Source organism: Rhinolophus hipposideros, assembly GCF_964194185.1.
Source record: "Rhinolophus hipposideros genome assembly, chromosome: 15".
Lineage (NCBI taxonomy): Eukaryota > Metazoa > Chordata > Mammalia > Chiroptera > Rhinolophidae > Rhinolophus > Rhinolophus hipposideros.
Window position 1 is genome coordinate 6,760,255 of NC_138061.1, and position 26,849 is coordinate 6,787,103.

At 43.0% G+C, this 26,849-nt stretch overlaps 1 protein-coding gene across 3 annotated transcripts in view; it reads left to right on the forward strand.

Annotated features, from left to right (window-relative positions):
* The window catches only part of CPXM2 (carboxypeptidase X, M14 family member 2), a 95,280-nt gene that overhangs the window by 48,046 nt on the left and 20,385 nt on the right, over positions 1–26,849 (forward strand). For all 3 annotated transcript variants that reach the window (XM_081074593.1, XM_081074594.1, XM_081074595.1), the window contains 3 exons: positions 12,500–12,584; positions 13,555–13,705; positions 24,196–24,284. In XM_081074593.1, coding sequence (XP_080930719.1) covers positions 12,500–12,584; positions 13,555–13,705; positions 24,196–24,284 — 325 coding nt within the window. The remainder of the gene's footprint in view (positions 1–12,499; positions 12,585–13,554; positions 13,706–24,195; positions 24,285–26,849) is intronic.

Here is a 26,849-nt window from a genome sequence, read left to right on the forward strand (position 1 = left end):
AAACTTTCCAAACCATGTTAGGGCATTTTGACTTGGGAGCAGAGGAGACTTTCAGATGGGAAAGCACATGACGTCTCTGGGCGCACATTGTTCCACGTTGTGCTGGTCTCTTCTACTCGTACTGGCAAAATGGCAGCCAGTTGAGTTCCTGAGTCTTTGCTGCCTCATGCCATTCAACACTGGAAAATGTCACATTTCACTACAAAACAGCCATGATGACAATAATTACCATGTGTTGAGGTACTTGAGTAGTACGTGCATTGTACGTGTTAACTTTGTTCCTTCCCACATCTGTGGAAGTCAGGATTTAGCCATTTACTCTTCGAGAGCTGCAAGTGCCAGAAGTGGCATAGTTAGGACGTGGCAGAGCAAGTGTTTTTGCTTCCCGGATGCCATCCAGCTCCAGGAATTGTCCCTGGCAGCTCTGTTCATTCCCGCTCAAAGCTCCAGCTGGCTGAGAATGTACGAGTCTCGTGGTATGGATTGTATTCACTTGATACCATCTTTCATGCATGGTAGGAAGCTTCCAGTTTTCGACCAAGACCTCTCACTTTTTGGGAGAGACTTTTCTTACTATACTAGCTTCAGTCCAGGTGGAGGGAGTAGTTGAGCCCATGTTTTTTCTAACCATTTTTAAAAGTTAAAATCTTTGCAAAGTTTCACAGTATCCATTATTTTTCTTCTTTTTAAACAACCTACTGATCTCCAGTTTTTCTTTAAAGTCTACCTCAAAAATAACATTAGCACGGCCAACAGAGTAGTCAGTTGGCAATATGCTTAGAGCACAAGGCGAGCAATGGGAAGTGAAAAGCAAAATGCTTTCCAGTTTTACTCAAATAAAATTCCACTGACTTTCTCTCCAGAGTCACATAGTAAAATGTAAGCTCTTAAAAGAAAAAAGAAGCTCTGCTTTTAAATCCTGCTTTGAATTTATAACTGAAATATGAATTGGCCTCAATTCTTGCATGCATTGGAAGACAATGACCCTGAATTGGGTTGAAAAATTGAGAAAGTGCCTGAGGAGGGAAGCAGAAATGAGAAAGAAATATGAGGGTTTATTTTTTAATGAACAAATCGTGTGTGTAGTTTAAAAAGTCAGGTATCACTACTTTTAATTAAAAATAGTAGCTCCTATTCTACCTGTTGTCCCAAGGCAACAACTACAAACCATTTAGCTGTTTCTTCTATTTTATTTTTCTTAATCCATGTATTTCTGAACAAAATGTTTTTAGTACTGTGTCTTGATTCTTTTAAATTAGTTATTATCTGTTGGTTTTTTACCATAAAAGGTGAGAATTTAAGTCTCTTATTGACATACCTCCAACACACACACATCGCCTCTCTCTCTCTCTCTCTCTCTCTCTCTCTCTCTCTCTCTCTCTCTCTCTCTTTGTGTGTGTGTGGGTGTGTGTGTGTCTCTGTCTCTCTCCTCCCATCCTCCCAAAGGAGTTATAGTATCAAGTTTAGGTAAATTAGTATTGAATTTTTGTATTATGATCATTGTACAACCATTATTTAGAGCTGGGTCACCTGGTGTACTATAATTACATTTCCTTTCCTGTGCAACTTTTTTGCTTTTACTGGAGGTAATAATCACTTCTTTTTAATGGTTTGCTTGGTTTTCTAGGTACCTTTCACTAAGTCCATTCCCTAATTCCATTCAATGGATGGGAAGCTAAGGGCCTAGCCAGGAAACCACAACCACAGAAATCTAAGTCACCCTGCCCACCCCAACACACCAGCCTCACTCCCAAAGTGGACATTAGAGTTCAAATAAACATTAAGATGGGAAACATTCCTTCCCATCTGACAAATCAGTGTTTGACTTCATGGTCCACTTACGATAGTTGAAGTTTCCCGGTGTTTCTCAAAACATTTGGCTCCTTCTACGCAATGTTAAAAGCTGTGTTCTAGAAGGAGGTGCACTCTGTTCTTTACCCATTGTGAGCCCAACTGGCAAGAATAACTAGGTCATCCTACTGGCCACTGGCGACTTCTAGAAACCCTTCCAATTCCAGCACAAGGCTCGATGTGCTCTTCTGAGCACTCCCCAAACCACATGAGTATTCCATTGCACTGTGGCATGCTGACAGGCCCTGTGCAGTACTACCAATTGTATTTGACTGGGAAGATACCTCATGTTTGCATGTACAATAGTGGTTCTCAACTAGGGGTGATTTTGCCCCCCCCCCAAGGGACATTTGTCAGTGTCTGGAGACATTTCTGATTGTTGTGACTGGGGAGTAGGGTGCTACAATGGGGGTGAGGATGGGAATTAATGGGTATAATGGGTAGAGGCTACAGATGCTGCTAAACATCCTAAAATGCACAGGACAGCCCCCCGCAGCAAAGAGTTATCCAGCCCCAAATGCCAGTAGGGCTGAGGTTGAGAAATCCCACCCTAAACAATTCAAAACAAGATGGTAATTCTCCATTTGACCTGTTCAAACTTATTTCGTGGAAGGGGTAAATGTCACTGGCAATTTATGAGGGAGGAAAATGAGACACAGACTTTTCAGGGGTGTATGGCATTTAAATACCCCCAAAGGTTGGTGATGGATCTGGGGATACTGCAATTCTGTATTAGAGGCTAGGGAAAAGAGGAGTATAATGAAGACCAATGGATGGGAGACTGGAGCATCCAGGTAGAGAGAAATAAGAATGATCTGAGCCTTTCCTCCTGCCCACCTAGTTAGCAAGCCACATCAATAATGATACATTTGGCTTGTTCGTAAAGTCAGGTCATGTGTGTGGAAGCACTTTGTAAACTGAAGTGCCGTATGAATTACTATTAGAAAACGTGGGTATAGTTGCTCTTTCAAAGAAATAAAAAATTATGTATTTATAAGAAATTAGAAAGCCAAAGATTTAGGTGGTTTTTTTTCTCTTAAAATATGTCTTTAAGAGATGAATGTAGCATCTTCACATACACCGCTTCACAAGAATTGATTTAGCATCTTCTTGTCTAGAAGCCTATTGTGCACCGTTCGAATAAATATTTTGCCTTTCCCATTATGTAATGTTTGATGGATAGAAAGGAAATGATGTAACAGATATGCAAGGTATTAAGCATTACAATAAAACCAACACTCATGCACCCACTACGCAACTGAAGAGCGAGAAGTTTGCCAAAACTGTTGAAATGATCTACGTGCTCTTCCCTGATCCCACCTACGTGCTTCCTCTCAGAAGTGGAACCATGCTCCTTGTTGGGGGTTTATCATTCCCTTGCCTTTTAAAGTCCTATCATGTATGTATCACACATGCAAAAAAAATTACCTTTCTTGAGATTTATAAAACTGCTGTTGTACTTTATGTAGCTTTTGAAACTTGTCTTTTTCCACTCAACATTCTGCTTAAAAGGATAGTTTGTGTTGTTGCCTGTGGTTGTAGTTCATTCATTTGTACTGCTACTTAACGTTATACCAACCACCATTTATCCAATTCTTCCCTAACCATAATAGGATTGAACTTCTTCTCTTTTCCTAGGTTTAGTTGCCATCTGAGTCACCTTTACTGTGAAATACTTGTCATGTTTCTCCATTTTTTGTGTCTCATTGATTTATAGAATTCTGAAAATACTTTCTGAATATTAATCCTTCTGTTAGCTAAATGTGCTCAAAATATATTCTCCCAGCTTAAGGTTTCTCTTACTGGCTTCTTTATGATGTCTTTTGAAAAGCAAAAGTTTTCCATTTTAATGTAGTTCAATTTATTCATCTTTTATAGTTAGACTGATTCTCTTCTATAGAAAAGCCTTTCATACCTTATGGTTATGAAGTAATTCTCCCATAGGTTCTGTAATTTTTTTTTAAGTTTTAATTTTCACATTTAAGTAGTTAATCCATTCAGTAATGGTTTTTGTGAATGATGTGAAATATATGGTCCAATTTCAGTTTCTTTTTATATTAATACCCAGTTGCCTTGAGACCATTTATTTAATAGTTCATTTATTTTCCATTCATATGCAAGACATCTCTACCAAGTTTATATAAGTGCATTGGTCTGTTTCTGGACTCTCAATTTTGTTTCTTTTGTAAATTATCTATACGTCTGTCATCATTGTCTTATTAAAGCTTTAAAATAAGTTCTAATATCTTGATAGGGCAATTTCCTCCCAATCTTTCTTCTCATAAAGTATTATGATTATTTTCTTCCATATAAATTTTAGTATCAGTTTGTCAAGTTTCTTTAATATTGGGATTTCTTTGTGAGAATTGACATGTTTATAATATTTTTTTATCCATGAACATGGTATAGCTTGCCACTTATTTATGTCTTCTACAATGTCTTTCAATAAAGTTTTTTTCCATAAACGGCTTATACATATTTTGTTAATTGTATTCTAAGTACCTTATTTTTTACTGCTGTTATATAGAATTCTAATTAATTTTTGTGTAGTAAGCTTATGTCCAGTCATCTAGCTGAACTCTTTTATCAAGTCTAATAATATGTCTAGTTTCTTTTGAGTTGTATTTATAGACAACTAAATTCTTTGGGATCTAAGTTTGTTGCTTTTTTCCCCCTTCTACTGCTTCTTTCTCATGGAGAATGTTTTGTTATGTGTTTAATGATTTTTTAAAACTGTGAATTCCTATGTAATTGAAATCAATGAAACCTCTGAGAGCCTAAATTGAAGACTCTTCTTTAGAGAAGACTTGTGTGTGCTTCTTTTGGGAGCCCAGTGGACACTAGTATTCTGAAACTATTTCAGCCTCCTTTAAGGGTCTAGGAAAAAGTCCCTGGTTCAACTTCCCTGCATTTTGTTGTTCCAGGGTTAGTGCTTGGTACCAGCACACTGTTATATGCATTATTCCCTAAGGCAACTCGTGTGTGTGTGTGTGTGTGTGTGTATTTTATATATATATATATATATATATTTAGTTCACAGCTGTTTTTTTGAGTGTGTCCCCCCCCCCTTGGAGATTTCCTTTGCTTGTTTGCATGCCTACTGATGGTTTAAAACATTTGTTTGTTTTAGTGTAATCAGGATCTTATACTGTAATAGAAGGCTCTATAAGCATTTAGTCTGCCATTTTGTAGATGGTGGACATTCTTGGTTTTTATTTAAACCAAATTTATATCAGGTACTAAAATATGCATATATGAATGTGTTCCAATATATTTTTTTGTAGCCCACCTTCTCTGTTTTCCTAATCTGAAAGAAGGCTGGATTAGTAAGAAGTGTGGTATCTCATACATGCAGAGGGTTGTTTTCTGGTTTGGTTTTTGGTTCTGTTTTAAGGGAGAGAGCAGGCTAGAGTCAGCATAGCTTCTCCCTCATTCTGCAGTCAGAAAGTCTTTGACACAAATACTTCTTTACTTGGGCTGTATTGCTTTGAGTTGAAATCTCTAGTCACAGAGAATTAAATGTCAAGGTGGTTCTGTGATGTGGAAAAATCTCTCTGAGGGAAGTGGAAAAAAGCCACAAAGGGCTGTGAATTTCAAACCTTCCCTGAGGATCAGGAGACCAGGAATCATGGACATTATAGCTCTGATCTTTGAAGCTGGCTCTCTTATAACAATGGATGTGCCTGTCATGAAAAGAACAAAATATGCAGCTTTTATGTTTGATAAGGAGTATATTGCATTCATTAACCTGCCCCCTGCCTCCTTCATTCCTCTGAGCCACACACCGTTTCTTTGTCCTCCCTCAACTTCTTGTACTTGCCTCAGAACAGCACTTAATCATATTCTCTTGAAATTTCCAGTTTACTCCCGTCTTTTTCATTAACCTGTACAAACCTTGAGTAAAGAGATTATATACAATTTACCTTTGTATTCGCAGAAGCTGGCACGATATTTGTAATATAGTCACCACAGAGTTAGGAGCAGGACTTAACACATTCCATGTCACTTTAATTTTTTCATGTGGCTAGAACTTTCAGGAACAATTCAATCCTCCCACAGCATTGCTGATTGGCAAATACCTCTTCTATCACCCTGGATTATGAACCTTCTTAATTTTAATTAAGATTTAATTCATTAATGCTTAATTTATTTATGGCTGCAACAGATTGTTACCATCACTAGGGTACAAAGGGTTAAACTTGAAGTGTTTGGAGGTAGCATCTGAATTACGTTCAGTTCAACTAGTAATTTTATATGTTGCCATAGCACTTGATAAGATATTAATTATGATAGTATCATTCGTATTAAGAGCTCAGGTTTATGGAGCAATTATTATGTTCCAGGCACAATGCTCATTCACTGTGCAAAGATGCAGAGTTGTTACCTCATCTTACAGCTGGAGCTCAGATCACATGACTCTCACACAGGTCACAGCTAGTAAGGCAAGGATTTCACTTGGGGCTTCTTGACCTCAAAGTCTAAGATCTTAGCCAATATACTATAACATCTCTCAATTTATAAATTAATATATAATCTCCTTGTAGGTATCTTTATTATTTTCAGAAAGTTTAGGCATCTTGCCAAGTTTATACACATGCAGTAACACTGGATTTGAGCTGAAGTAATTAGCATTCATTTCTTTACTCATACTCTATTGTACATTTAATAAATGCACAACAGTATATTCAAAATGTGTGTGTGCGAACAAAATAATGCTGCAGAAGCCAATCAAATCAAAATTGTAAAGTACTTAAAGAAAATAAGTGTCAACCTAGAATTCCCAGCAAAAATGTCATTCAAAAATGAAGATTAAATAAAGTCATACTTAGGCAATAAAAACCGAAAAACATTATTGCCAGCATATATGGTTTAACAGAAATATCACAGAGAGTTCTTCAAGTAGAATGAAAATGATCCTAGATGGAATGTAGAAATATAAAATTAAATGAAGAGTACCAGAAAGTGTAAATATGTCGATTTATAAATACTAACTGTAAAAAACAATAATAGTAATGTCTTATTAAATTGAAGACATATAGAAAATTGAAAATGAATTCCAAAATAATGCAAAAGATAGACAAGTAAATGTATTTAAAGTGTTGCATGGTTCTAGAGTCATCATGGAAGTGGTAGAAATTATCATTTAAATGAGACTAGTAACTCAAAGATGCATATTGTAATCGTTAGGGTAATTATAAAAAGAACAGTGTGAGTGTACAACTAGTAGTTATAATAAATGTCATACTTTATTCATCTTAATAAAGAGAAAATCAAATAAGAATATTTGATTGTCCAATAAAATGCCAAAAGAAAAGAAAAGAAAAGAAAAACAAGAGATGGGTCAAATAGAAAACAAATAGTAAGACGATAGGTATAAGTCTAAATATAGCAGTAATTACATTACATTTAAATGAAGTATATTCTTCAACAGAAGAAGAATATTATCAGACTGTAAGAAAAAAACCCAGAAAACTGAACTGTATGCTATTTAGAAAAGACACACTTTAAATTTAAGGATACAGAAGGTTAAAAGTAAAAGGATGAAAGGAAATATATCATATAAATCCTAACCCAAACAGCAGGGTTAGCTATCCTAATATCAAACAAAGTTGCCTTTAAGGCAAGAAGCATTAATAGAAATAAAAAGGGACATTTTATAATCATAAAAAGTCAATCTACCAGTAATATATCACAGGGGTAAATCTGTATGCACTCAATAGCGTAACTTGATGATAAGTATATAGCAAAGATTGAGAGAACTAGGAGAAACAGATAAATTCATAATCAGATTGGCATTCTTTAACACACCTCTTTTTACAACTGATAGACTAAGCAGCAAAAAATCAGTAAGGGGGCAGAAGATCTCAACACAGTTAATATATTTGATCAAAATAGTATGTGTGGAACATTGCACACAACAATTACAGAATTGACATTGTTTTCTAATATAAAATGCATATATTAGAAAAGAAGAAAGACCAAAACTCAGTGATCTCTGGAAACTATACAAAAAGAATAGCAAATCAAATCTAAAGAACGTACCAAGAAGAAAATAATAAAGAGCAGAAATTAATAAAATATTAATTTGAACCTTAGAAAATTGCTGATGGTCAACCTTTTGATCTATAAAAATGGTAGTTTTATATGGTTCAATCTAAGAGGAAACAAATAATAGAGAGTAAAAGCCAAGAGATGTTGCTATGAAAAGATTAATAAAATTAATAAACCCATGGCTGATCACAAAAAGAGGAAAAAAATAAACTACCAGTATCAAGATTGGAAAGCATAGGAGAATATCTTCATAACCTAGGGTAGGCAAAAATTTATTGAAAAGGACACAAATAGCGGAAACTGTAAAGAAAGAAATGTTTAATTGGACTATATAAAGATTAAGAATTCTCTTCATCAAAAGATAACCACAACAAGAATGAAAAAGAAGACACGAACTGGAGCACATATTAGCAATACATGTATTCAACAAAAAACTCGTGTGTAAATAGGGACAATTTACTCTGGAAAACTAAGACAGCTGAACTTATGTACATGTTGTTTTCTTCTAAAAGATTTACCTTTCACGTTTAGATCTACAATCCATCTGGAGTTGGTTATTGTATGGTGTGAGGTAGAAGTCAAGATACGTTATTTTCTGTGTGGGCTTCCAATGAACTCAGGACCATTTTTAATTATTCTTTTCCTACTGCACATCAGTGACATATTTGCTAAGTCAGGGTTTTTCCCATGTTTGTTTTTTATTTTAATCAAGTATGAGTTCATTCTTTGCACTTGATAAGAGCTTCTGGATGTTTTCAGCCACTGATACTCACCTGGTTGACTGTCAGAGCAAGCATCAGTAGACATTCATTTTTCATACTTGTCTTTGGGTAGTTGATTTTTTTTTCATCTTTGTTGTCTTTGGGTGGTGGTATAGTTGCTGCCACTCCATATCATGTCCATGTTCAGAAAACACTGAGTATAGTCTTCCAGCTTCTATCAAACCACCTTCTAATGTTATAACAGGAGAATGTGCAACTCCTGTTGTCTGGTTTTGTTTTTTTTTATTTCCACCTTATAGAAACTTTTAAGTGTTTTTTTTTTTTTTTTTTTTTTTTAAAGATTTTATTGGGGAAGGGGAACAGGACTTTATTGGGAAACAGTGTGTACTTCCAGGCCTTTTTTTCCAAGTCAAGTTGTTGTCCTTTCAGTCTTAGTTGTGGAGGGCGCAGCTCAGCTCCAGGTCCAGTTGCCGTTGCTAGTTGCAGGGGTCGCAGCCCACCATCCCTTGCGGGACTCGAACCGGCAACCTTGTGGTTGAGAGGACGCGCTCCAACCAACGGAGCCATCTGGGAGCTCAGAGGCAGCTCAGCTCAAGGTGCCATGTTCAATCTTAGTTGCAGGAGGCGCTGCCCACCATCCCTTGGTGGGACTTGAGGAGTTGAACTGGCAATCTTGTGGTCGACAGCCCACTGGCCCATGTGGGAATCGAACCGGCAGCCTTCGGAGTTAGGCGCATGGAGCTCTAACCGCCTGAGCCACCGGGCCGGCCCGAAACTTTTAAGTCTTGAAATGAGTCAGTACATCCAAGCTTTGGAGTCACTGCCAGAGGTCCCAGCACATTCTGCAGTGTGCACGCTGGGGCCCCTCGTGGCAAGGGGTGTAGCCATACTCCCCCATCATTTTTTTTGTAGATATTTTTCTTCAGATTAAGGAAGTTCTTCTCTAATCCTAGTTTAAGAGGAGGTTGTTGTTGTTTTTTAAAACGCAAATGGCTATAGAATGTTCTCAAATGCATTTTCTGCCATCAGAGTGATCATGATTTTTCTCCTTAGTTCTGTTTATGTAGTGAATTATATTGAATGGTTACAATTGTGGCTAAACCACCCTTAGTTGTATTTTTGGAATAAATTCCACTTGGTGGTGATGTATTACCTGTTTATATATTACTGGATTCAATTTGGTAATAAACTGCTTAGGATTTTTTGTATCCATTCTCATGAAAGAAACTTTTCTATAGTTTTGCTTTTTGTCATGTCACGGTTATGCCAAATTCATAATTGGGAAATACTTCCCCTTTTCTATTTTGTTGATTTTTAAAGTACTATTTCTTTCTAAAATGTTTGGAAGAACTCAAGCGAACTTTGTGCTCTCTCGTCCCTGACTCTAACCTCCAGGAGCTTCAACTTCCTTTTGTGTTCTCCAGAGTGCCGTGGTCTCTCCTTGCTCCATCTGTGAGATGCTTATACTCCTATTGGGGATAAAGACACTATCAGATAATTCTAGAAAGGAATTGTAAAATTACAAACAAAATTAAACTATGAAAGATAGGAACACATAAGAAAAGAAATGGGCTAGATTGGAGGGTTAGGACAGACCTATCTGATAAGGTTTGAGGTCTGAATAATTTAGAGGCAGACAGGGATGAGAGAGGAATCCAGACAGATGGAACAGTATGTGCAATGGCCCTGAGGCAACAGAGGGTATCATCAGTATCTGGAATTGAAAGAAAGAGCACAGAAAACAAGAGTTAAGCAAGGGTCTGGTAGAACATGTTGAAGATTTTGGTCTTAACACTAGAATAAGAGTGATATTTTAGGAGGGGGTGACATAATATTTCATTAGAAAAGTAAGCCTCTGATTGCAGGATGGATTGGGGTGGGGATGGGGACGGGGCAATTTAAATACCAGGAGACCAACCGGAAGCAAGGGCAATAATCCTGGCCTGAGAAACTGGGCTGGGGTAGTGGCAACGAAGATGGAGAGTTGGAAAGATTCTAGAAAGATGTGGGAGGTAAAATTGACAGAACTTGGTGATGGAGTCAATACAGGGGAGGGAGGGAAAGTGGGGTGCCAAGGATGACTATGGGATGTTGGCCTCCCTGAGTAGGTGGCGGTACCTTTTCTGAGGCAGGTACTCAGACGCCAGGTTGGCTGCTTTGAAATGAATCAGTTGGTTTGGAGCATGTTAAATTTGCGATGTCACTGAGCCATTGAATGGCAAGTTCACACTGGCAGAGGCCAGCCGTTCAAAAGAGAGGCCTGAGCCACATAAACAGCTAATTACCCCTCACACGTAAGTGGTGGATTTGTCCATATATATATATATATTTTAAGATTGTGTAATTGTTCCTTGGGTGTCATTTCATTTTTCTCTCTCTCCTTTTCTTTGGAGAACTTATCTTCATTTTACTTTCTACCCCTCTCTTGATGGCTTTCCTATACCTTCCACAGCCCCATCTCCTAGGGTACAGCCCTCACCTCTGCAGAGGGCCTCCTGGATCACCATGGGGCATCAGCAGCAGACAAACAGACAGCAAAAGGAACGGCAGTTGCAAGTCATTTGGAAATTCTTTGAATGTGAGAAACAGGTTGCTATTTTGGGCAAGGACAATTTTCCAGTGCACACGACATGAGCTGTTGCTGAGGTGTCTTTTGAAAGGCTCGCTTACTGTGTCCAAATCGAAAGGCGTGGGCTCGAGCCTGTGCCCCTTAAGGAGGAACATGTTGCATAGATTCCAGCTCCCAGCGGAAATTCAGACAAAGCTGGTGGGGAGGAGAGAGAAGGAGAGGAGAAGGTTCGAGGTGAAGTTTTATTTCCAAACACGTGAGAATAATTTCTGTGACAGGTCAGTCAGATGAACCAGAATGAATAGAACCAGCCGCTCTTTCTAATTAAACTTTACTGGACAGTATTGATTCAGACTGGAAACTCAGAACTTTGTTGAGATGTAACTGGATCCTGAGTCCAAGATTTCACAGTAGGGAAAGGGTTCCAAATGCTTCAGCTGGCAGAATGTTCTGAAAGGTCAGTAAATCATGCTTAGTTCCAGTATTTTAAAAATTAAAAAGAAAGAAGCTCAGGGAGACTTTTTCTGTTGTTTAATGATTAATGTTATAAAAACCCGAGGCAGAGGGGAACATGTGCTTTTCACATGAAGGTTGTTTATTTGCCACACCTATCAAACTGAGCTCCACTCCGGGAAGTCAAATTGTGGCCATTTTACCCCCAGTAATTTCTGTGCAGTAGGACGTGATGACAGGGCTCTGGCTTCGGGCCCAGCTGTCACTGAGTTGTTTCTGGGTGGTGGGGGGATTGACTACATGGTTGTGACAGCCAAGGAGAAACCCAGTGTCTCTTAGAGACTCAAGGTGTTGTTTTTGTGCTTGGTGGGATCTCGTTTGTTATGTTCCCCAATCAGTTTCCCAAATGAAATTTCTAGACCAACTTGCAACTTTTACCGAGGTTATCATGCTCTATTAAGGGACTCTATTAAACTACTACTGTGTCTGATACAAATGTTCACGATAAACAAATATATACATATTAGTGTATCTCCTTGTGTGTGACCAACAGTTAGTGCTTATAGGGGCTAAGCATTGTCCTACGTGTTTCAAGGGTACTAAACCATTTAAGGCTCACATTCATCCTTTAAGCTCGGTACTTTCCTGATTCCCATTTTATGGATGATGAAACGGTGGCATAGATGCTCAGTTATCTGGCCGAGGCCCAGGGAGGGTGAGCATTAGGGCCAGAGAGTGACCCAGGGCCTACTCTTCTTACTGCCATACCTCTACCTGGAACAGGTAAACAGGTGGGAAAAAAAAGGTTAAAAAAAGAAGTGTGTAGTCCCAATGATGTTTTATTTTCTCTTAGGAGTGACTGGGTGACCTCCTATAAGGTCATGGTGAGCAATGACAGTCATACGTGGGTCACTGTTAAGAATGGATCTGAAGACATGGTGAGTCTCTGCTTCCCTCTAACCTTGGTGCCTGGCTGTACAGGGCTCTGCAAAGACAGGCAATGTGTGCCCAGGCTGTGTTTGCACCTGGGTGTTTGCTGACTCGCTGTCGACTCTCATCAACCACTGAGTCTGATGGATAATGACCTTCCTTCCATGCCAGAAGTTCAGCATCAAGTAGCCCACCATTAGGGCTCATGTAAAATTCAGAGCTTGTGGGGTACAGTCTCTTCCACAGTTTACAGGTCAGCCCCGGAAGTTGTGTGGTCCTTGGGTAAGCTGAGGACCCTCACAGCTATTCAGTTGTAATAGCTCTCCAACTTTCTATAATGACCCCCATCTTTTAGCTCTACGATTTGCTCTAGGTTAGCCTGTTCTGACCATGTCACTCTTTTCCTCCGGTTCTCAAGTGCATGTTCCTGACATGCTATGCAGTGTCTTGCACAATCTGACCGTAGCCTCTGTTCTCTGTTTTCAACCTTCTTTCTCGTTCTTACCACCCCCTCCCCCCCGCACACACTCCTGTGTTCCAGAAAAAGTAAGCCAGCTGCTTTTCTTCCCCTGAATTCCACCTCTGGGCTTCCACAGCCCTTGCTGCTCCTTTTCTCTAGAATCCCTCCCATCCCTACAGATCTAAATAGTTTTCCTTGAAGGCCAGTTCACATGGCAGCCACCTCTGTTAAGAATGGAAACGTCTCCTGGTCCTTTCCTCCCGAAGACCCAGAGCTCTGTGGCTGTCCCTTTGCCGTGGCATGAATAGATTTCAGCTATGACATCTAAGCATTACCCTCTCCCCCCTACAAGATGGGAGCTTCCTCAGGGCATGGTCCAGGCCCGATTCAGTTCTCTTTTCCCCTCGATGCCCAACATGCATGTGGTATTCCTTGTGGAATGAGTGAATTACTGACCCTTTTATCCCTTGATGATCAAGCTCTAAAAGATTCTCCTTTCTCCCCTTGTGCCTAAATAGATATTTGAAGGAAACAGTGAGAAGGAGATCCCTGTTCTCAACGAGCTGCCCGTCCCCATGATGGCCCGCTATATCCGCATCAACCCTCAGTCCTGGTTTGACAACGGGAGCATCTGCATGAGAATGGAGATTCTTGGCTGCCCGTTGCCAGGTGCGTTTGTCCTTCCATGGTGAGTTTGTCTTTCCATGGTGAGTTTGTCCTTCCACACTTTCAGCAAGACAGGAGAGCAGGTGTCTAGCCAAGACAAATGAAAATAAACCGAGCAATCTTCTTCTTCAACAACAACAACACACCTATTGCAAAATATTTTGAAAACCTGGGTAAGCAAAAAGAAGATAGATAACGATCTCCCCTAATCCCACTCAGAAATACCATGAACATTTGGGGCCTCAAAGTAACATGTCAACTGTGGTTTGCCTGCTGAAATTTTAAGGTGATACATGTTTCAAGGTTGAAAATTTACTCCACCCAAGCAAGCAAAAACAATTACATAAAAATTTTTCAGTAACACATGTAATTGTCCTTGAGTGTTCCCGCTACCCTGGGTAAGTTCATTTTAAACTCGACTATGTACATGGTCTCTTTCTGTTTAAGTAGCATCACTTGGATGCCTGTATCTTTGGATAAATGTTTGTTTCCTGAAGTTGTACTCCCCTGGTCCTATTTTCACGTGATGGTATCTGGCTGTGATCTCAGGGTGGTGGGAAGAAGAGGGCTTGAGTTCACAGGTGCTGGTATCTGCTGTGAACAGGCTGACCTGGTCGGGCTCATGGCGGGCTCTGTCTGGCCTTTCAGAACTTATGAGTTTGTGCCCAGGTGGAGCCTGTAGGTAGCAGCCTCTACCTCCTGATCAGACATCTCCAGGGAAGGAAAGTGTGCCCCAGAATATCCCTAAGAACCTTCACTAGGACCTGGAGGAATTTCCACATTCTCCCTCACAGCCAGCCCACAGGGAACAATAGCACAGCTTTGGGTAATCTCTCCTGTGCATTCTCCACCGGCGAGTCTTTCCCACTCTTGTCTAGTGTGACATCAGGTCTTGCTGCCTCTGGATTTCCCAGTCCCTCCAGCACCGTCGGGGGAAGGGCACCACCAGCTTTGATGTCCTCAGGTACCACTGTATCCATCATGCTATTTCTATACCCATCCCCCCACCCCCGCCATGAACTTATATCGACTGCATCTTCGAGACACATTGAATGTCTCTTATTGTTTTTCTCTTAATCCCATAATATCCCTGATCTTGCTTTGCCAACTGTGAATTTTTAGAACAGAAACTGTATTGGTGAGAAAGATGGGTCTATTCACCCACCTACTTACCCCCACACCAAATAGGTCCTTTGTTATATATCCGTACTTACTAATTGCACAACCTTTTTCCTGTCGTTAAAGCTATTAGAGACCATCTGTCTTGTGGATGCCTTTATCCTGGTTCATGGACAAAATGCCACGTTTTTAATCTGCCCCTTAGAGTTGGAAATGCACTTGTTCCCAATATTTTGATTCTATAAAGAAGCCCACAGTGAACATCTTTGTTTCTGTGTCATCGTGTGCGTCCGGGGTGATTGCGTAAATTATAGGACTGTTCAATTATAGGATTATTGCTTAAGTGAGGTTGTAAGTGGGAATGCTAGTACGAAGGAGTTTTCAAGGCTGACCCAGAGAGAATGTTGAAGGCCTGCCCGATTTTGGAGCTGGGCCTCCGTTTGTGGTTGGTTCGTGCTGGAATTACAATCTGAGGGCCTGCCTGCTGCCGTGCAAGGCCTGCTGGGCTTTCCCAAGCATGCTGCGTCTGTGGGCACAGATGTGGGTGGGTGTCTGTGAGGCCCTCTGTGCCAGGCCAGGAGGCTTGCTCTCCGTGACGCTCAGCGCAGCCTCAGTCTGTTTACTTCAAAGAGCAGGGTCATGGTTTCTCTCTGTGGGCAGGAATTCACCTATTGTTGGGAGAGGGCAAAGGATGCCCGTGAGAGTCTCATGAAATAAATATTTCCCTGTGAAGTTATTCCTCGTGTGTGTGTGTGTGTGTGTGTGTGTGTGTGTGTGTGTGTGTTTGACGTTAGGTCCTGGAGGCTATTTAATCCTCACAAAAACAGTTATGGTGTGAAATCTGGGTGGGTTTCAAGTATGGACTTGAAATGACTCTAAATTTTCCAACCCCAAATATTTAGGCCTATTTTTCTTCTAGAAGTTACTTAGCAGTCTGCCTAGACTTTACGCATGCTGCCTGGTGGTGGTCACGTCCAAGGGCCGGGGGCAGCACACTGTGTGGGTCTCAGTGCTCATTGCCCTGTTGTTAGCACAACCCATGTGTGCAAGTTAATGAGGTCGAAGGCAGGGATGACCCAACCAACTCAGCCGTTCAAACCCAAGGTGACCTCATGGTCTAAATGTGGCGCCCAGATTCTGTTCTTTCCAGAACTCTTGTTGATGAAGTATTCATGTACTTTGCTTCTGCTTCTCTTTGTTCTGCCTTTCCATTCCTTACCAATTTCCTGAGAACTCTCAGGTGGGGGCGGAGGAAGGTGGCGATTCTTTTTAAGACTTTGTGAATAATGTTTCCAGAAATTTCTGAACTGGAAACTGAATTACCTTACATCATGGTCTATTAATAGGACTTTTAAAGCTCAAAATTAAAAGTAAATGGGAGTGTTCTTTAATGGTTGTAGCCTTTTATTTCTGCAAGATTAAAAGGTGCTAGAGACCTGTTTCATAACAGTGCGACTGTAGTTAACACTGCTCAACTATACTCTTAAAAAAATGGTTAAGATCTAAAGTTTATGTTGTGTATTTTACCACAGGCAAAATTGTTAAAAATTCAAAAAAGAATTTGTTGTTCATTGTTTTTTAAAGTAAAAGTTCTCTTTCTCTAAATTTGGATGGACTTGTCCATTTGGACTGAAGATCTACACATTTCAGAAGCTGGAGAGAGCTTCTGAAGATACATTTTTAATAATGAAGCGTTCAGGTTGACACACCCAGCAGATGAGTTCAAGGTCACCGCCTTGGTGGTTTTCAGGTATTTTCCTACTGCGAATAGCACTGCCGGGTTCTGAAAAGGGCCTGTGAGCCTGCATGCCAATTCTTCACAGGGTGACAGGGCTGTGCCCAGGGTCCTGGAAAATGACCTTCGGGCCAAGGGATGATGCTGCATGATCCCCCATGCTGCTCTGTACCTTGTTATGAATGTGTGACCTTGCCCTCTCTGGGGACAGTCATCACCCCTTCCTCATCTTCCTGGCCACCAGATCAGAGCGATGTCCTCTCTCTGCACAGTGCTGAGGTGGCCAGGGTTCTTGGGTTGGACTCAGAGGACCTTGTGATGGGCTGTACAGAGGTCTGGGGAAAGGACCTTATTCTCCATCAAGCACAAGGGGAGTTGCTACAGGGCGGTGCCCCAGAATCCTTCCTATAGGTGGGCTAGGCCCAACTGAAGTGCTGTCTCTCCTTTCTCCTGATACATATACCCTCCCCGTCATAAATCACTGAAAAAATATTTTAATTGTCAGATCGCCACCTGTCTTGCTGAACTATAATACTGTTTCGGCCAGCCCCGCCCCTCTCATCAATATGTATAAGTTGGGAGAGGGAGGGCGTCACCACAGCTGCAAAGACCTTCTCAATACATCTGTTGGCTTTGTTACCTTCCTTCTCAATACATCTGTTTGTTACCTTTACCTGTTACCTTCACAAAGTCAGGCCACGGTTTGAATACCCTCTTGTCCCATAGGCTGGACCATTAATTTGAGCTCAGCCTGGGCTGTTGAAAAGACAGGAATCAGGTGGGTGACACAAAGTTGCTCATGGTCACCCTGATGGAGGCCTCCTTTTGCTAAGGGTGATGTTTTCAGCGTCTTTTAGATGAGAATACAACAGCTCCCTGGATTCGCTTTGTATCAGCTGCAGCCTTTCTCCCACGTTACAGGTTCCGGGCCTTGTCTGCTCAGAAAAAGAGATATGAATTCACATCCATTTCAGAGGAAGCCTGGTGCACAGGAAGGGCATGCGCTTTGGCTTAGAGCAGCCGGAGTTCAAAGTCCACTTCTACCCCTAGACAACAGGTTGCGGGCAGCTCATGAAAGTACTGTATGCTTTGCTTTCCTCAAATGTAAAGTGGAAACAAGACCTTCCTCATAGACTGGGGATGAACTCCTTAAAACTTCAAGGTGACTCTTTCTTTAAATATCCCAGTGAAATAACGCAAGCCCTCATCATGTACCTATGGAAGGTCCTGGGTTGCTCCGCCTCCCCCCCCAGTATTTCTCCGGGTACCTGCATGGTTGCCTGCACTGACCTCTTGCTTCACGATGCCTTCTCCCAGGCTGCTCTTGGTCACCTTGGGCCCTTCCTGCTAATTATTCTAGATTTGAGAACAACAGTCCCCACTGATGCCGATTCACATGAGGCAATATTGCTGCATGATGGAGAATAGGAAGGGGCTTTACTACGTGTAGTATAGACCCCCACAGACCTGATAGTCAGCACTGCTGTCCTGAAGGTTCCTGGTCATTCCAGCGAAGACCGGCCGGCCCGCCTCCACATTGCTGAGACCGCTCTCTCCCTGCGTAGACTTTCTCCTCTGCTTCCCATTTCCTGTCTGGCTCTGTCTTCCTCTGACTTCCTGTCTCTTGGACTTTTGGGTTGCGGGGGAGGTGAGTGGGATTGAACCATCTGTTTCCTTTTTTTAAATAGAGACCATGAGCTCCTTTCTTCTCCCTTCTCTCATCCTTGCCCTTCATCCTTTTCAGTTCCAGGAGAAGGACTCTGCTGACCCCCTAGAGTGCACACGGGCCTCCCTTGTTTTTATTTGCAGTGTTTCAGCAGTTCTTCCATTGCTGACACATAGACATCATGAAGACTAAATAAATCAGTTTGTAGATACCAGCATGTGAGAAATATAGAAAAAAAATGTGATTTTCCCTACTTTCCCTCCATCTTTCTCCTACAGCCTTGGTTTGACCATTTGGTTCTATAGCTGACTCATTTCTAAGGTCACCTGACCCCATGAATGGTGGGTAGAAGAGATGGAAGTGCAGATGTGATTAGTAAAATGAGGCCATACTGAATTAGGGCAAGCCCTAAATCCAATGACTGATATCCTCAAGAAGAGAAAACAGAAATACAGAGGCACGCAGGAACGCCATGTATTGACAAGGCAGAGATTGGAGTGCTGTGGTTACACGCCAAGGATAGCCAGCAACCACCAGAAGCTGGGAAGAGCCAAGGATCCTACCTTAGAGCCTTCAGAACCTTGTTGATCCCTTGAGTTTAGACTTCATTCCTTCAGAACTGTGAGAAAATAAGCTTCTGTTATTTCAGGTTGTAGCTTTGTAGCTTTGGCCCTAGGAAACTAGCACACGAACAGACCCAGAGATGACATAATGTTCCATGATTATCCTCAGTCCTGAGGATGTGGTTTTCATTTACCACCCCCCTTCACCCTACCCTCCATTCTCCATTCTGCCATGGTGGTAGGTTAACAGGATTACAGCGTAGTCAGCCCCCTCTCCGAGGTCTCCTTGTCCCTAGAAAGTGTTATCTTTTCCATAACTAGCCTTTCCTAAATAACTTGATTGGAATATCCATCCATCCATCTATCCATTCATTGCTCACTCATCCGTTCATATATCAAACACTTAAGCAACGCGTGTTCCGAGGCAGGACCCAAGCATTCTAGTAAAACGGACACAGTAGCTGCCCCCACACTCTCACCCCATCGCGAGGGAGACATGTCAGCATCTTCACCCCAATGAATCCGTCAGAATTCGAGGCCATCCAGCCTTGCTGGCTCAGCCCATCCTCTCTGCAGTAGAAAGCAGCTTGCCCTTACTGAGTTTAAATAAACATGCGATTTCTCTTCTTGATCCAACTGTCCAATGTTGATTATCTTGGGAAACTGTAAAAACAGCAGCTCTCTTGAAAACGGTCCTTTCTTATAGCCTGATAGTCCTCCTGTCAGCCAAGCTGCAAATTGGCCCTTGGACTGTCTGGAGAAGCAGCGTCAGTCAAGAAATCAGAGGGTTTCCTGGACTTCTCTGCAAGCAGTGCAGTGGAGATGTCACGCGGTAGGGTTATATGAAATGGAGGCTCAAGGAAATAAGCATGAGTGATATGCTGCTTTCTCTTTGGAGCCACATGGAGCTGTGGGTTTGATGCTTTTGCTGAGAGTAATGACCTGGGATCCAAACGGGCTTTGCCTGGGGGTCTGTGTCTTCACTGGGTTCCTTTTAGAATAATATTAACATAAGAACAGTCAGATGGGTCCTAGACAAACATGACTTCTATTCATCAGTTCTTTACAGAGGGTTTGGTGCTTAGTTCGCACATGGTTCGAGGTCATTTGTGCTCAGGGGTCTGTGCTGGGGGTGCCCGGGCTTAGGGAGGTCACGTGGCCATCATGGCAGGTGTTCCCTTGGGCACGTCTGCTGTGCCTTTGCGCTCTTGGTGTCTTCCTTAGTTCTCAGGAGAGCACTTTGAGGCCAATGATTCTTTGCTTTTTTATTGAGTTAAAACTCATATAACATACAATTAACCATTTTAAAGTGTACAGTTAGTAATAGTGTATTCATAGGTTGTGCAAGCACCAGCTCTCTCTAGTGTCAGAACTCTGTTACCGACCCATAAAACCACCCTGGACCCACTGAATAATGATGTCGCAGTCCCCCTCCACCATTCCCCGTAGCCTCTAATCTGCTCTGTCTCTGTGGGTTGGCCTGTTCTGGATAAAGCACATCAAAGGAATCGTGAGCCCAGAGACTCTTGATTGCAGGTGAACCCCCTTTCCAGCAAAGGAAGCCTTTCCTCTCCCAGCTGAGCGCCCGCTTCTTTCAAGTGAGACACCAACCCCAAAAGCAGCAAATGGCAAAGGAGGCAGTCCAAGCCTCCTCATAGTTCCTTTGGATTTCCAGTAGTGGCTTTGGTCTGGGATTATTACTGTTGTCAGAAAAAGCATCCTGTGCAGTGAGCTGGTGCTTGATTTGGGATGGGAGGAGAGGGAGTCACTGCAGTGCAGTGAGCTGTCTGGGGCGTGTAGATTCCTAGGGCTGTCATAACGAGGCTCCAAAACCTCCGTGGCTTAGAACAACAGGGAGCCATTGTCTCACAGGTCTGGAGGTTGGAAGTCCGAGGTCAAGGTGTCAGTAAGGTTGGTTCCTTCTGAGGCCCGTGAGGGAGAATCTGTTCGTGCCTCTCACCCAGCTTCTGGGGGTTTCCTGACCGTCTTTGGTGTCCCCTGGCTTGTAGATGCACCACTCCCATCTCTGCCTTCATCTTCACTTGGCTTCTCCCACAGGCATTCCTCTGTGTCCAAAGTTCCCTTTTTATAGACACCGGTTGTAACAGATCAGGGCCCACTCCAATGCCCTCACTTTAACTTGATGACCTCTGTAAAAACCCTCTCTCCAAATAAGGTCACATTCTGAAGAACCAGGGGGTAAGGCTCCAACATACATTGGGGAGGACATAATTCACCCCACAACAGGCATCACTAGACCAGTTGGAGCAGATCAGGATTTTCAGTAGTCGAATGAGAGGAGCAAGTAGGGAGAATGTTGTTTAGGGCCTCTGAGCCCTGCCTGGAGTTTGTCCCTGTAACTAAGGTGTTTCAGAAGGAATCTGCTGGTTGTCAGTATATATGACATATAAAACCAACTAAATGGAAGGAAGCAGGAGACTGGTTCTCCAGAGCTCCATCTGTGAGGATAAAGTCCTTGTAGATTCAGTCAGTCAGGATGCTGTCTCAAACATCAGAAGTCTTCCTCAAATTAGCTGAAGGGGTGGGGGTGGAAGTTTTGGGCTCACATGAATGACAATTGCAGGGATACATCTGACTCTGGCTTCAGGCAAAAATAGGTGCTCATTTCAGGGTCTGCTTGGTGCAATCAAGGTTCCCTCCCTCACTGGCTCGCAGACAGGGGGGCCGATCACTAACACCCTGAACTCGTCCTACCTTCTGAGTCACTGCAGTAGAAAGAGACTTTCCTTCTGTAGCTCTGGGAGGAAAGTCATCCGATTGGCCCATTTTGGATCCTGAGATCATTGCTGAGCCAGTGACTGTGGCCAGAGGACAAAGTGTTTTAATTGGCTGGAACAGGTTTACATGTCTATACATGTGAGTGTTGGGCAAGGTAATTCCATTGGAACCACCTGGAATAGATTTCCCTCAGTAGAGAGGGAATCTTTTGTCCACAGAGGGAAGAAGGAGACAGTGGGTTTGGCTAAGCGGCTCTATCTCTAGATGCTGGCCCCTAGGAGGGCCGGATTTGGTTCTCACTCATCTCCTTACCTACAGTTTGTTGGGCTCCTAACAGATTCCCAATAACACTTTATCCAATCAGAATAAATGGACAAGTAAAGAAGGATTTGTTCAAAATGTGGGAGACACAAAGCTCTGAAAAATACCCATGATTTTAAGATGGTTCTGGAACTTGTACCCATCTCCTTAGGCAAATTGATTAGTGTAAGGCTGGAAGAATGTTGCCAAGTATGGAACTCTTTTGTACTTAGACTTCTGAGATTTTCTTCAGTCTCTTCTAAGAGCCTTGAAGGCATAACTTGTGTTCAAAGACAAAGAGGGCTTTAAAGAGTTTTGGAAAGAGGCCCCTGGGACTTAGGGGGGGAATGGTGAATAGCTCTTAGAAAACAGCATCTGTGTAAGTTAAGTATAAAGTGAAAAATACGTACCTTTGCTTTGAAACACAGAGGTTTGGAAATCAAAAGGAAGGTGGCTCGCCTGAGGGAGGGGTCAGCCTGTACCCCCAGAAGGTAAGCCCTTGAAAAGTAATGGCGGGGGTATTTTTGGCTCAACCTGAATGACTTTTGCTTTCTTTTCTGGACAAAATGCCAGTTTGCCCTCCCACATTTCCCTTTCAGTGACAGTCATTTGTTTCTAATAGTATTACTGGCAAACCTTTCGTGAATAGTAAAAACTGTCGTTTGTATGTGATTTTCAGCTCATTGCACAAGGCTTCAATTTTCAAGGGTGAGGCCAGTCTTTGAGTGAACCCTGGCAAGTTTGGTTATGGCAGTCATGACCTGTGGCTGTGAGGACGCAGACACACAGCTGGCTCAGTTGATCTCAGATATTGTGTATTATGCACCGAGTACTTTGTCCCTCTGGCCGTGTACTCAGTGCTTTAACATGGTGCTTCTCAAGCTTCTGAGCCTACGGAGTCAGCTGGGATTTTTTTTAAATGTGGACTCTGATTCAGTAAATCTGGGCTGGGTCGGACAAGCAGCAAAAGCGCTAGTGACCACATGTGGTGGCACCAATTGGGACTTGCAGCTGCGGGTACCACTGGGATCATTGCCTGCCACTGCCCTGCCTCCAGAATCGCCCTTCCAGCCGCTTGGATCAAACCAGCAGCTGCTGTGGTTCCAACTTTGCTTAGGTGGTTCCTGGGTTAGATGATGGACCTATCTGAAGCTCCGTGTTCTGTCCAGATGGAGGGAGATCTGAGCTGGCCAGGATTTCTGGCTGCGTACTCCAGATGCTGATGTCTGGAGGCTGGCCGAGGCTCTGTAAGCCTCGGTACTTTTTGTTAGGTCAGGAGAAAGACCTCGGGCCCACTGAGTGTCCCTTCCCCTCCTCCTCCTCCTCCCCTTTCTTCTGAGTGTTGTTTGTTTTTGTAATTATATAAGCATGACATACTTACCTAATTACAAGCATGAAAGAAAAAAAGTCAAGTTATGTAAGGGAATCAAGTCAAGACAGACATGTTCTTCCCAGACCCCTGAATCCCGGTCACCAGAGGTGACCACTATTAATACACCCCTATTGGGGTGCTTCAGACCAACAACAGAACCCCAGCTCCCACTGGCTTAACAGTTAGGGGAATTGTTCATCCTGTGTGATTGGAAGTCCCAAGGAAAGTTGGACTCCAGAGTTAGTTCACTCATTAGCTCCTGATGTTGTTGGGGTATTCTCTCTCCTCTACCTGGAGAGGTTCTCACCCCCCCAACCCCGAGACATTAAAGTCCTTCCCTTCAGTCTGGACCAGTAAGACTGGCCAGGGGGTGCTGTGGTCTGATTGGCTTAGAATGGTCACATTGGACCCCTGGAGCTAGGGGTGTGAGGTCTGTTTCTGAGAAGTGAAGTGGGGAGTCCCAAAGTACACAGGCTTCTGTTAGAGAAGATGAAAGTAGGCTGAATGCTGGTAAGAGACTAACAGTGTCTATCACACTTCCAGAAATTTCCATTCATGTATGCAGTTGTGATATTCATTCATTCACTCACTCATTCATTCATTCATTCATTCAGTGCTGACAGTTTGCCAGACACACAGATTATCCCAATAATCCGTTGGTTTACTAGCAATAAACCAATGAAAGATGTGCCAGTATGTTTCCTGTTTTGGGGAGAAGAAACCAAGGCCAAGACTCTCCAGTGACATGTCCAGGGTCACACAGCACGTAAGTGGAAAAGCAGAGGTTTGAACCCAGGCCCCCTGGCTCCAGGCCCAGGCTCACCATCCCTGGGTAATTCTGACTCCTAACAAGCTTTTTGAAAGTTGTCTCTCTCACCTCTGTGCATATGTGAGAAGCTGGTGATTGGGCTGTGTCCCCACAGAAATCAGGTACCCAACAAAGCCAGCACAAGTAACAGAATGGTGTCAAGGAATTCAAAACCATGTTTCTGTCCCTAGATCCAAATAACTATTATCACCGACGGAATGAGATGACCACCACCGATGATCTGGACTTTAAGCACCACAATTATAAGGAAATGCGCCAGGTAAGACCCAGGTTTGCCAGAGGGACACGCCATACGCCCAGAAGCGCACAGGTTTTTATTTACAGAAACTAGGATGATGCGTTAGACATAGAAGCTGAAGGATCGTTTTGGTTTGCTGAGGCCGCACTAAATGGCCTTGTAGTTCCGAGTCTGAGCATGCCTCGTTGGGGCGTGGGTGACCTGCAAATGGCCGAAACACAATTGGAACCCAGACTTTGCTGATTTAATCCTCTACTTCCTAAGAAGCACTGTGTGTTCAGTGATTCACTGACTTATTAGACGCAGAGTTGAAGAAGGAAAAGGTTCCCGAGGAACACTAATCGTAATAGCAGGAAGCCCTCATGTAGGACCTATATTAATTTACCTCCATTAGCAGTTTGCCTTTATTAAGGTGGTCCATCCTCCCAGCCACCCTAGGAGGACAGGGACTGTTGTTATCCTTATTTTTCTCATGGGGAAGCCGAGTCACTGAGCATACAAAACCCTACTTTTTGTTATTTCAGAGTCTCCGATTCTCGATCCTGGTTGCATATTAGAATCATCTGGGGGAAATTTGGAAAAATGCCTGTACTTGGACTCTACCTCAGGCCAATTAAAGCAGAATCTTGAGGAGAAGGGTCTGGGGATCTGAATTTATAAAAGCGCTCCCTGTGATTCTGATGTGCAGCCACGCTTCAGGGCACCCGGCTGATACCCTTATAGCTCTGAGTACTTTCATACGGTCAGGAGGAAAAGGTAATCTCAGATGAGCTTTTTCCCTGATTTAATTACAGAAACCATTGAATTCTGAGCTGTTGATGGCATTTGCATAGTGAGTGCAGAAGGGAGAAAGGACCAAACATGTATTAGAACGGACTGAAAGGGGAGACTATGCTGAGTGCTTTGCCTCGGACATCCTGTTAAGGGTTTGCCACCAGCGTGGTGCTGGAAAGTGTGGGGAGGTGCCGGCAAATGAGAAATCCTTAGATGTCAAAGAAGCTGTTTGAAGAGAGAGAACAAACAGAGAAATGTCCTCACAAATTCATTTACTAAACCAGAATCACCAAGGCCAAGCTAACATGACTCAAAGGAAGGGCTCCTAGTTACGGAGAAAAGGAACCCACCGCCCAGCACAAGTGAGGACGGAGCCATTAGGCTGAGCCTCATCCCAGGGAATCAGCAAACCTGGTTTGTCTCCATGTCATTTAACAGCAGACACTCACCCACAGCTTCTAGACACCTGTCAGCACAGACTTAGAGATGGGACGTGCTACAGAAATTGTCTTTTGCTGTCTTGCTCTTCAGAAATCGTGATAATGTATTTGGACTTAAGGTCGGTGAATCATCGGGCCGTTCTACAGCCTTGGGTGTTTATAGGGCTGTGCTTGCTGCTCGGTTTGCAGAGAACTTGCCTGTTAACTCAGCTGTGCCCCCCGGACATCTCAGGACAACATTTCGAGCCCAGAAATGAGACAAATATCAACTCAGTGGGTTCAATTAATGTCAAAAGCAATAAAGCTAAATGCATTTTCAATGAGCGAACTGCACAGAGTCCAGGTAGCTGGTGTCTTTAAATAGTCGTGGTGTGTGGAGAACTGGGGTTCTTCTCATACTGGGGGAGCTGGGGACCTGTGCTTCATTACCCAAGCGACTCTGGTCAACGTCCTTGGTAGATGTGAGAGCTAAGAGAAACCTTGGTATGGTGACGCAGCCTCGCGGGTGATGCTGGATGACCCCTCCAGGGTCTCAGGCCCCAGCAGCCGTCAACTGAGGAGCACCCATCAGTCCTGAAGAGAGTTCAAGTGGGACGCGATTTGCCACTTGGATCCCTGGCTCCTCGGGACGGGGATACAGCCGGCATGTTTAGCAGTTCCCCATATGGAGTCTGCTAGGTTACTGTAGAAATCCTACTTCGGGGGAAAAACAGTGTTATTTGTCCTAGTATTGAAAGAGACATTTACGGCAAACAAAGAAACAGCAGCAGGAACAGGAAGAGAAAATAGAAAAACTTACTGCCTGGGAAGAAGAAATTCCTGAGGATGTGTGTGAGTCCCGTGGGCAGAAATATTCCTAGAGCAGTGACCTGTAGGCAGTGACCGATTCTTCCCTGGGGGGAGCCCCGGGTAGTTGGGATGGGGAAGGAGGAGAGGAGGGAGAAAGTTGCACAAACACTAATATTAAAGGCAGAGTACGTTAATTGTTCCCCGAGTGCTGAGTCTTCACAGCACGAGTCACGATTTATAATTGTTTAGTCATCTGTCTGTCTACATGGATGTTACATCTCCTTCCGTTGGGACCACGAAGGCAGAGACTCTGTCATTTTATCATAAATCTGTAATGTGTATGAGATAAATATGTATGTCTGAGTTGGTCACAGGGGAGACCTTTGGGGAGTAGGGGAGAGAAGTGACTGACTTTCTTGGCCATGGTTGGGAAGTGGGTCGAGGTGGGGCTGGCCGTCGCCCAGGGCCTGTGGCCAGGCTTGAGCAGGCAGAGGTGGCAGGAAGGGCACTCTGAGCAGGGAGGGAAGCAAGAGCACAGGTATGGAGGCAGGAGCAATTGGCATGTTTCTAGAACAGTCGGCAG